Consider the following 12,597-nt stretch of genomic DNA (forward strand, 5'->3'; position numbering starts at 1 on the left):
GCAAATGGGTAAATTGTAAAGCAGGTAGGCCACTATGATCGGAAAGAGATTGGTAGGTCTGGGACGTCAAACGCAATGATATAGAAATCTGTCGGTTGTAGTTTTCCAATCTTGCGGGTGTGGATTCATTTTAACGCCCACAACATGCTGCTCAACCAACTCATCCTTGATCTCGGCTTCCGACAAAGTTCGAAGGTCAAATAATCATCCCTTTACTGATATTCAGCTGATGATGTGCTTCAACTTGTAAGTGCCTAATGTGGCGCATTTGAGCAATAACTTTGTTTGTCATTTACAATCTGTATGAGGGAAGTTCTATTTCTAAGTTTGCGAATATGTCCTGGTGGAAAAGTTTCCGTAGCACTATGTTGCAAATGTCTTAGTAGAATGAGAAGTGAAAGTTTATTCAAACTACCAGTAGCTTCTTACTTTGCATCTTTAGTAACTAAATAACGTGGAAAATGTTCCACGATCTTCTCTTCGTTCGCTTCCTCTAATTGAGTATTTATACTTCTGGCTTTTAAGGGGTTTGATTATGTGCCATGTTGTGAAAATAACTACGGTATAATCTCCTACTTCCCTGGCGATAGTGTCTGATATAAGTTAAATGGTTAGCGAAACTGTCTAAAGATATTAGTTTTATAACAATAAATTGGTCTGCTTTGCTTGCGATGACTTCCAACCCAATATGCGAGGACCCAGCGCCACTTCTAACCTTGACTGAAGGGTACTTTTAACGAGATCAGCGTCCTATGGACTCATTGTAAAGGTGAGGCTTATTTGTAGATTCAAGATATCTCATCTCTAGATTTCCCTTTCACGGCATCACTCCATCCAGCACCAGTAGACGCCAAGCTTCACTCCGACGTCACAAGACCCCAGGACAAGCAAAACCAGATCTGAGAATCACAGCTAGGTCAAAGTAATTTAAAAAATGGAAATCTGGCCCATAAATCAAATCGGAATCCATAAATAGTTTCCAGGTTACAATAGAAAATTAGGCCGGCTTCATCCAAGGCACCATATTGTACAGAAATATCATCATTCCTCTGCCTCAGATCATCCGCAACAGGGGTTTTACAGGAATGGTGATGAGCTCCCAACCTGGAAGACTAGTGGCTATTGCAGTGCTGAAGAATTAGGCAATGAGGTCGTCACATTCCCGACGCAGGGACGAAAACAGATGTAATAATCTTCTTCATCGTTTGTAGCAAATAAACATACATTATGGCATAAAGAATTTGTCTCAAAACAATTCAGAAATTTACTGGTGGAATTGAGTTCTTTTGAATGTCAATGGTTTTGTTCTTTACCGAAATGTAGCTCAATGTAGTTTTCGAAGAAAAATTGAAAGAGAGAGTTGTTTACCAGTGGAGTAAGTTATGCCTGGGGACTTTCGATTTTGTTCACGTTTATTACTAACTGTATAATGTGACATATTGTCCTTCGAAAAAAAAAAAAAAAAAAAAAAAAAAAAAAAAAAAAAAAAAAAAAAACCTAAAAACCTGTTTGTTAGTTTTGCTTGGTGAGAGAAGGGAGAGCTGACCTAAGGACATCGTTGTCAAGTACCCTGAAACGGTAATTTCATCATATTTTACAAAAATCGTTTATAGCCTCAACGTTTTTCCTAAACTGACAACTAGCTATATCACCTTTTCACATTCGAAAATGCCAGATTCACTTGTATTCGTAAAAACCATTAGGCTTGTTTCCAAGGTAAAATTTACAACCAAGGATTTATATCGTAAAGTAACACTGATAAACAGACGAAAGTACGAGACCCACATAAGGCAATATACCAAAATGGTCACACTCGGTAGTCATATAATTACAGGATAATGTCTGGGTATACACGAGGCACGGTGGCTCATGGCAGAGCATTCAGTTCTGGTGCGAAGGTCCTGATCGAAAATTCTAGGCATTCCCGATTGTTGTGGACATCTTGTCTGTGGGTTTTCTCAAAGTTCTCGCTTCTTTCACATACTCATTTCACCATTTTTTCCAAGATGATTCACTTACAATTATTATCATTCTTTTGTAGTCTTTAGAGTGTAAAGTAGGGCGTTAAACTAAAGACTTCCTTCCATTTCATTTTCATTGTTTCGAAGTATGCCTCTTGCCTATTTGTTGTACCACCTCATAGTCTCGTATAACTGAAGTAATGAAGCAACACACACAAACATAATGCCATCTACTAGCCTATAACGAAAACAACTTTCCGTATATTATGACGCACTTAACGTCTTAACTTATTCCAAAATCACATTTTACAGGGTGTTTCTGTGAATGTCTCGCTTTTTAAACAATAACAAGCATTATTATTATTATTATTTGAAAAGATTCGATTTGCAATAAAAACGAAACAAGTATTATTATTTGGAGTTACATACAATTCTTAATTTTTCTATGTATTTTCTTGCCCGTTTAAAGGTTTTTGGACACTCCAAATAAAGAGATTTTGGACACTCTCCTCGCAGAACTCTTCAGCCCATTGCGATAGTTTTTTCAAAGTCGTTCTTCAGATGGCAGAAGAACTGGAAGCCACTATATGCAAGGTCTGTATGTATGGAGAATTCCTCTGAGCTAAAATATTTTGATCAGGTCTTGAATTTGTTAAGCATGGGCGTTTTCGAATCTTTCTTGAACAATCTGACCAAATTTCACATTTTGTTATCACGCACTGTACCGTTACCGTACACCTCACATAGCTGGTGATAGATATTAGCAGCTGTCATTATTTTTTTCTGTTAGCAACCGGATGACTAATCGTGTTTCACTATCAGCGGCCTGCCCATTGTCTTAGAAATGTCGACCTAACATTGTGAAGCGTACAGACTGATACCGTAAATACAAATGACATACGATTGTACGCAAGAGATCCCGAGAGCCTGCACATATCCTCATTCTTAAGGGCACGCAAAATTTAAAATGGTGTTCACAAACTCACTTAAAAAGTAATGTTGGAATATAAAATACATACACATTGAAGAGCTCCTCCGTGGCTAAGCGGTTAGCGTACGCTTGCCTTTGGCGTGGGAGTCTCGGGTTCGATTCCCGGTGGGAGCTCATGTGGTTCAGATTCCACGTTAATCAGTAGGTCCACGTCTCATATAACCTCGCTGCTGAACGGACGTTAAACTTTAAAAAAAGCATACACATTGACATGATGCATGAAATAAGGAGTTTTAATTTGAGCACATATCGATCTTCTGTTCTCGTGCGGATTTAACAATATTCTTTGGTATCACATAACTATTAAAATGGAGAAACAATTTGATAGGGTGTGTTTATTGTGAAGGATTACTGGCTTACCAAATCTTTCAATTCCATACAGGGCATGCGGTGTGGTGAGAATTGGGTTTGTGGTGGTCCTGATTAAGAACAATTCTAGGATCAGTGGAAAAGCAGAAAACATTATAGACATAGTTGCAAATGAAATGAAATGAAATCTTTGAGTTTTACGTCCCACGGATATGCCGGTTAGGCTAAAGGAGACGGTGATGATGAGTAATGAATGAAATGGTGGAATGAAGAAAGTGGGAGGAAACGGGAGAACCCCGAGAAAACCCACGCACACGGTGTTTGTCCACCACAAAGTTCACTTGCTGGGGGCTGGGAAAGAACCATGGACCCCAAGCACCAGAGGTGAACGCTCTACTACTAAGCCACCGCGGCCCCTGGACGTAATTGTGTTAAGAAATGTATCTAATGACATGATGAAATAGTCACGGTTGTATCTCCAGGGAAAGGAGGTAGGGGTGAAACATTTTCAGCATCTTCTAACCGTAAATTATTTCCCCAGATAAATTCTTTCATTTACATTTGTATTTATGTATGAGCGTTCTGTCCGAAATAAAGTTCTAACCCGCTTACCCTAATGTTGCTAAGAGGCGCCATTAAGCCAGTAGAGAAGAAGTAGGATGGCCAGTTCCTTTTCTCTGTGTTTACGAAGAATTAGCCAAACTGGAAATTTAAGTACTGTAGTAGATGGTCTAATACATTATTCATTCCAATATACTTATTTAAAAAGTGAAATATCTCACTGAAACATCTTATACGATTATTCCCAATAACACTCTGTATTTAAATACAGAATAAACCTTACCTTGTCAATTCTTCACGCAGGTTGTTAGGCTCAGATGAATAAAATTTCACCCGAAGTCGGAATGTATACGGTGGTCCAACTAAAACAGAAGAAATTATCACAATTAATTCTATCCAATTATCAAATTCCCTTATCATCTGCATACAAATATTTTCCGCATGGAAAATACTGTTACTGTTCTTGCCTTTTACATTCACCTGGGATTAAAAATCTAATTTGACCTCTTCCCTTGAACTACGATCCAAGCGAATACCGTAAATCTTCACCAATCGCTATCAAACTGTTAGTTTTCCTTTTATAAAAAGAATCAATACCACAATTTCACTTTGGAAATCAAACTAGAATAATTTGGCTGATTTTTTATAAATTGAGACACTAACTCATTTTATATCCCACCGAATCCTTTATAGATGCGATTTAATTATATACAAAAGCGAAAACTCCCGACCAGAACGTGCTTCGAACCCGGGCCTCCGTCTTATTATGCCGATGAGTTAATCAGACTATGCCATCTAGTCTGCTCCCCGAACTGTAAACATTCCTCCAATCTTGATGTTCCACCCTTAAAGTAGTGCTGAGTAACGGAAAAACAGTCGGGTGTTCAGGAAGGAAGCTGGGTAGCGTAGTGGTTAACTCATCGACACAGTAAGCCGGAGGCTCAGGTTTAATTCACGTTTCAGTCGTATATTTTTTGTTCATTTTTTGTATATCATATTACAATTTAATTTTTATTTTACTATGACCTTTATTTTAATCTATATTTCCTTATGACTTTGTTTTTAAATTTACTGACGATGGCTTTCACGTCTATATAAAATTCAAAACTACCCTACTGAAAAACTATTTTGATTCTAATGTGGTCTACAAGGAGACACAAATTATCAGCAGTATATGTTCAACTGGAATAGAACATGAGTTTATCAAGAGACAAATCTTCAAGTAACTGCCATATCTAATTCTATACCAATTCTTGAGAGTTTGTTTCATAAAAAAATACAGCAAATTTGTGGATAGAAACAAAAATCTACGCAACACATAGAAGAAAGAAAGCGTTGGAAAAATAGTACAGAACTACGGAAGAACATATTAAATAGGAGAGATTAGTATGAGCCCTTTTGTTAATAATCAATTAATTAATAATATGAATTAAGTTAAGAAGCAAATCCCAAAAGACGTAAGTCCAAGGCCATCTGACGAATAAAATAAAAAATAAATAAATAAAAAATGAAGACAATTAACGCAGAAGAGACTAGCAGATTCTAACAGAACACAATAGTAATCGATCACAATCACATGCAGACGAAGCTGAAATAAAAGTTATTTGAAATTACCAAAAACATACTACATAAAAGGATAAAATACATAAACAAATAATAATCAGAGATCAACACCAACCACCATATTCCATAACAGAAATTTTAACCACACATTAATTTATTTGTACTTACTTTTAACCTGTTTCTTGACAGCTTTAGTAGGATCCAGCCAATGCTGTAATGGAGAGTTTCAAGTTATTGAAAGATGCTTCAATCCACACACGACACGATTCACGCTTTAATAATTTACTCACATAAACAGATATTTGGAAACCATGAAAACTAAAGAGTACATGCAACAACACTGATGTTAATACAAGTTGAAAATATCCCTTTCGCACCAGTACGGGAACATCTTTTGTTTCTCTCCTTTGGTTTAATAGAACCTGGTCAGACAAAAGAAACACTTTTCTGAATTCCCTAGATTGCAAATCATCGTAAAAGAAAATAGACGTTACCAAAAAACATTGGTTTACCACGATTTCCCACTATACAGTTAAAGAAAACACATCCTTAGGCCTTACCCGTCTTACTCATGAATTCATCTAGCACTATCTGTTTCTCGGAGTCTTATTGCAATTTAAAGCAAATAGGAATTATTCCATTATGTGGCAAAACTGTCCTGAAAGTATTTCTGTGTCCATCAAAAAGACATCAGTAATCAGCCAGCTAAGCAGCATGATTTAAGCTTCAAAACCTTCATGAGAATGAGAACTCTGGAACTGTGCTCGAAATATCTAACATTATCTGAAGGATTTTGGTAGCATAGGAACACTTGCAGGTCAGTACTGTGACAGAAATTAATGTGTGTTCCTTATGTTCAATTGGCAAATACTTCATTTTATACTATGGTATAGTTGAGAAAAAACCTACGAGGGATGGGTTATTCTTGGAGTGTTTTTTTTTTTTTTTTTCGGACTTTTTCAAAAACGATTCAGGCGATCTTGTTAATATTATATTATTATCCTGATAATTATGACATAACTAATCTGTCCCAAAAATATACAATGGGTAATTTATTTTATTTTATTTTATTTTTTATTTATTTATTTTTTTGAACGATCCTCTTAATAAGGACTCAAGCGATTTTGTTCATGTTTCATAAATAAATATATATCATTAATAACCAGATAATATGGCATAATACATTTGTTCTGAAAAAAATATGAGGGGTATAGTTTATTTTTATTTATTTATTTTTATTTATTTATTTATTTATTTATTTTGACGATTTCCTCAAAGATAACGCAGACAATTTTCTCAAATATTTCATAAATATACACTTCACTAATTGTGTAATATTATGTAAATTATTTCTTACTAAAATATGCACAAGGTGTAATTTACTCTTGAGGTAAGCGTTCTTTGGGCAAAGTCTTCCGCAAACGCCATATACTAAGCTACATCAAATAATCAGAGAGAGTTAATTGCTACCGAAAAGCGTCGCGTAAAATCTCACGATACAAATGCTATTTTACTGTACATAGACTGCGCTGGAAACTGGATTGTTATTCTGCAAAGTAAAATTTAGAGTTATCACTGGAAAAATGAGTACTGCAATCTTCATCTTCATGATAGTAGTGTATTAGTACGAAACAACAGACAGTCTTGTTATAGTAAGTGGTGACGAAACACGATTTGGTTCATGCCCTCATAGCCATAAACAAAATTCTCAAAAACCTCGAAGAGTAATATTTACTATTTCACAAACAGTAACAGGGATTTCTGGTGGTGTTGCTTCCTACTTTAAAAATCACTTTCAATGTCCGACAAAGCAGTACATTTTCAGTGAAACTGGTCATGGCAAGGGCCCTACGACAATACTGGAGTGGTTGTGAACACTGTGGCATAACCTTTCGCAAAAACAGGCACACAGCAGTAAAACTGCACATGAATTTGTGAGTAAAGTACAAGCAACTGCTTCAGGCACTGCTCTCACTTTGTTGCCAGGAACTGAAATAGACAATTTTCAAAAGAAAGAAAGAAAAAAAAAAAAGTACAAGAATGGGAAAGTGTATGACCGGTAACTCGTATTCAGCGAAGTCACTTTCTGATTGCGGAAAATACTTAATTTTTTATGTACCATCGACCTACTTCATAATTCCTCCAGAATCAAACTTCTGCTATTAAGTGTACAGATTTAAGGAGTTTGCAAAGATGAACTTTTGTTAAATGCATATACGATAACCAGTAGGGGTAGCACAAACAATATATATATATATAACGTCAAGTTGAAGTTGTGTTCATGCTTTCACACTGACATTCAACAGGGTACAGGTTTCCGGCAGGTTTTTTGTGACTACGAATAGTCAGTGCACCTACAACCTACTTGAACATCTGCATAGTTACGAGGGTCACTATTTATATTTTCAGCCTTGGCAACACTGGTTGTAGTAAGGCGCCATTTTTGTTTGCATAGAAACGTTTGACATTGTTGACCATAACGTACTTCAAATGTTTTGTCAATAGCTTTATTTGTGTTGTTCACGTTCACTTGAAGATTGTGTGACAACAGAAAAATGAAATTAACTCGTGAAGATTTTCGTGCGATGATTTATTACGATTTTCGACGTGGATTATCAAGACAAGAGTGCATCGAACAACTTACTTCCACATTTGGCGATGAAGCCGCACCCTTTGCCACTGTAAAACGCTGGTATAACGATTTTACCTGTGGCTGCCATTCACTCACTGACGAAATTCGCGAAGGTCGTCCAAAATCAGTTGTTATTCAAGAGAACATTGATGCTGTGCAAAACCTAATACTGCAAGATCGCCCTGTGAGATTAAGGCAACCCTAGGCAAGAGTTTCACAAGCAAATATAAAATATTACATGATCATTTAGCTATAAGAAAGGTTTGATCTCGCTGGATTCCACATACTTTGACAAAAACTCAAAAAGCTCGCGTCGATTGGTGTACACAAATGCTTAATAAATACAATGGCCGTGTTTCAAAAGACGTATATAAGATTGTAACAGGTGACGGACGAATCATGGATATATGCATATGAGTCGGAACATAAACAGCAGTCGACTGTATGGGTGTTTCAAGATGAACCAAATCCGCGCTCGAAGCACATTGAAACAAATGGTCGTTTGTTTTTTCGGAAAAACTGCTCATGGCTTGGCACCCAATGACTTCTTTTTGTTCCCGAATGTCAAGAATAAATTGCGTGGACAACTATTTTCGTCGGCGGAAGAAGCCATTGATTTGTTCGAAAACCATATTATGGAGGTGTCTCAAGATGATTGGAAAAAATGCTTTGACAAATGGTTCGAATGAATGCAAAAGTGTATTGATAATAAAGGAGAATATTTCGAAAAACAATAAATCAATTTTCAATGACAAATCACTGTTTTTTCATTGTTAGGCTCAAAATATAAATAGTGGCCCTCGTACATACTATTATTGAAGATTACATTAAGTAAATAAATGATTGATTCAATGTGATAATATTGAGTGAAGCTGTTTCAAACGATTAGTAAGTGAACTTAAAATGTAGCTTTTGTGTTTCATTCCATAATTTCTACCTAAAGTTATATGCCAAATCTTCCGGGTTAAGAATACGGGAGGATGGGAGTCATTTTACAAACTTAGTGTCCTTTTGATTTTAAAAAATAAATAAGATGTACTTAGAAAAACATTATTAATCTTTATTTAATAAATATAAGCTGCAATTACGATCCAATTATCGTCGTCTTATTGTTTCCAGTGTTGCCAATGGGACGTCCCACTTAACGAAAATTCGCTTAAAGGCTGTTAACTAATTCGTGAAGCACTGGTTGATAAAGAATTTTGGTGAGTTTATTACTCATGTAAAAATGAGCAATCTGTCAAAATTCCAAAATATGGGTTTTTCGAGAAAATGGTCGCGGATGGAAATGATACAAAATTTGTTTCAGAAAGGGATAATTCGATCTTTCAAACCATGAAAACAAAATTTTAAAATTCGAACCGGAAGTTGCAAAGAAGATTCGCAAACATGGAGTCTTCGGAAAAACTAAGGTTTATTTATCATTTAATTTTAAAAGAGGTACGTATGTGAAAACCAAACTGTAATACAGGGATGTAAATAACCACTCGCCAATCGCTCCGGGCGAGTGGTTCATCGTTGTGGGCGAGTATTTAATATTATACTGAAGGTAAGTAAATGATTTATATTGAGGGATGTGGATTAGTAGCTTTTATCTTGGGTCAGTAAAATTTTGTGCTTATTTGCATCCCTGGTGTAATAAACTATAGTTTTACTACATTCATATGTACCTCATGTCCAAAATGATTGTCGCATATCTGTAACTGTCTTCTTGTAAAAATATAATTTGATAATGATTTTGCAGGGTACTTTATATTAAAAGTATGTGTATAATCGGAAAATGTATATTTGTGGTGAATTTCATAGGAAAAGAAATATAAATACGAAAATTAGAATGAATAAAATAAAATGTTGCTAAATGGACAAGAAAGTTCTATTTTCGTCTTATTGTTCTTATTCACTGCTCTTTTGACATGAAATTTGCCACATACATGTATTTGCCGATTATGTGCATACTAACATTATAAGAAATACCGGGCGAATTCGTTATCAAATTATATTCCTACAACATATTTATAGACATGTGACAATAATTTTGGACATGAGTGTACATACCAAAACAATGTCGACTTCAATTCATAAATCGTATTTGCCGTCTTTTTGTGGAAGTCTATGTTCCATTGTCCCTCACACCGTAAGTTGAATGCCAATGGAAATAAGGTGAAGGTCAGTCGTTAGTGTGGGTATATCCAACATACTACCTGAGGACTATTCCACTATTGAACTTTGCAAATTTTGCAAAGTGAAAAGCTTTTGAGTTTTATCATTATTTTTGAAAAACTTTGCAATTTGATGTTCTGCAACTGCAGTTGCAAAGCATTTGCAAAGTGAATGTTGAAGTGCGACTTTAGGCGCAGCGCCTGTATTCTTGTTAGTAATTTGCAAAGATTCGTAATAGGAATTTTAGTGAATTATTTCATAAATGGAAAAGAAAAAGATGTTGATGAGAGGAAAATAGCAGTTCTTCAAGTAGTCAAAGAAAAACAATATAATATTTAGTTCATTTAAAGACAACAATCTTCTGGATTCCTATGCAAAGGCAGTATAAGCCAATCTTTCAATCTATTGCACTGTCACCAAGCAAAACTGCACAGAGGAACGGTCTTCAACCTCCTTCAAATAGACAGCTTACCACAGAATTACGTAAAACACGACTATCATGTACACTTCCACGCCAATTTATATTTGCACTGTAAAACCCATAATCGGGACCGCATATCATCAAAACTTAATTGAGTGCTTCCCATGTCTATCTACAAACATTTCTTCGTTCTGCGATGGAGCATGGATATTAATAAGTGTTCCATCTATGCATCGACAAACTAAAAGAAAACCACCTTTTCGTACAACATTTCGTGCAATATTGTTTCTGTCCAGGGCCGGATTAAGGGGGTGCAAAGATGCATGTGCACCCCCCCCCCCGGCCCTTCGTTGTAAATATACACTATCTAAAAAGAGAAGCTAGCAGTGAAAATACCAACACTTATCTAAACTTTTTGCCATCATGTTTCTGTTTGGGGCTTAAAAGAAAGCAGGGCTTTGTAAAAGCAACAGTTTAAGTCGATTTTCAAAAGGATGAAGGAAAAATATTCACCAAGCAAAACAATGACATTTTTCAAGTAAGAAAGAAAGAAAGAAAGAAAAAAAAAGGACAGAAGCCAGGACGAGAGAAGAACATTTTTTCCTGCATATCACTTGCGACCCTCTTTAAAATACTTTTCTCAGTTCTATGCATCAGTGTCGTTAGGGATAAAGAACACTGTCACATGTCACTTTGAAGAGTTTCAGTGTGATTGTTTATTTTGGTAGTTACTGGTGCATCCCCCTCAGACAATCCTAGATCCGGCCCTGTTTCTGTCATTTGGCCATTTTACTATATCTGGAAACATAACGTTCGTAAAAGGGTTCACAACAACATGTACTGTTCTACAAACAGCTGCTTTTGACACACTGTGCATTAGAGCACCATTTCCTAGCCAATGAAGACAAAGAAGTACTTGTTGTTTTGCTGTAAGGGTTTTACTGTGTTTTGTTGTTCTTTTCAAAGCCGGTCTAATATGCTCCAATACGAACTCTACTTGCTCACTTGTCCAACGAAAGTATTCTTTAAACTGAAATAGAAGTTGATTGTTTTTATGCACTTTCATAGGAATCTCATCCTCACTTGATTCATCACCTGATGAATATAATAACCTCCAACACATTTTCAGACGACAATGGCTGTTAATCAATCATTCAGACAAAGCCAAACTTCTTTTTGCAAAATACGACACAACTTTGCAAACTCTTGTTTTGCACTTTTCAAAATGAAATGAAATGAAATCTCTGAGTTTTACGTCCCACGGTTATGCCGGTTAGGCTAAAGGAGGCGGTGATGATGAGTAATGAATGATATGGTGGAATGAAGAAAGTGGGAGGAAACGGGAGAACCCAGAGAAAACCCACGCACACGGTTTGTCCATCACAAAGTTCACTTGGCGGGGGCTGGGATCGAACCCGGGACCCCTAGCACCAGAGGTGAACGCTCTACCATTGAGCCACCGTGGCCCTTCACTTTTCAGTTTTAAGATGATGGAAGAACAAAACTCAGAAATTTCTGCAAAATCTTTTCAAGTTTTCACTTTGCAGAAATAGTTTTTCGTGAAACACAAATCTTGCTGCAAATTGCAAAGCTCAAAATGAAAAGTTGCAAAGTTCAATGGTTGAATATGTTCCTGGTTGTGGTAGTTCAGTTATACCTTGAACTTACGTAAGGACAGAGTGAACATGGGATCTCCACACAGAGTAATAAGGGCGTATATGCTACACGAGTTCAAACTGGGGTCAAATGCCGCTGGAGTGGGGTGGAATATATGCCAGACCTTTGGTGAGGGTGTCGTGACTATGCGGACAGTGCAGTGGTGGTTTAACAAGTTTATGGACGGTGACGAAACACTCGAAGAAGCACCACGTGCTTGAAAACCAACACATGTACAAAATGAAGATCTTCAGGCAGCAATTGAGGCGAACAGTGGCCAGACATGTGAGGAACTGGGACTACAATTCAGTGTGAGTGGAGAAATCATTCGGCAGCACCTCCA

The 12,597-nt window shown here is 36.5% G+C and overlaps 1 protein-coding gene across 4 annotated transcripts in view; it reads right to left on the bottom strand.

The window, feature by feature from the left end:
- yrt (erythrocyte membrane protein band 4.1-like yurt) overlaps nucleotides 1-12,597 on the bottom strand; it is a 73,615-nt gene that overhangs the window by 51,024 nt on the left and 9,994 nt on the right. For all 4 annotated transcript variants that reach the window (XM_081739821.1, XM_081739822.1, XM_081739820.1 and 1 more), the window contains exons 3-4: nucleotides 5,554-5,596; nucleotides 4,106-4,184 (exon numbers count right to left, since the gene is read on the bottom strand). In XM_081739821.1, coding sequence (XP_081595947.1) covers nucleotides 4,106-4,184; nucleotides 5,554-5,596 — 122 coding nt within the window. The remainder of the gene's footprint in view (nucleotides 1-4,105; nucleotides 4,185-5,553; nucleotides 5,597-12,597) is intronic.

This window comes from Thermobia domestica, chromosome 15 (assembly GCF_964235325.1).
Source record: "Thermobia domestica chromosome 15, izTheDome1.hap1.1, whole genome shotgun sequence".
Lineage (NCBI taxonomy): Eukaryota > Metazoa > Arthropoda > Insecta > Zygentoma > Lepismatidae > Thermobia > Thermobia domestica.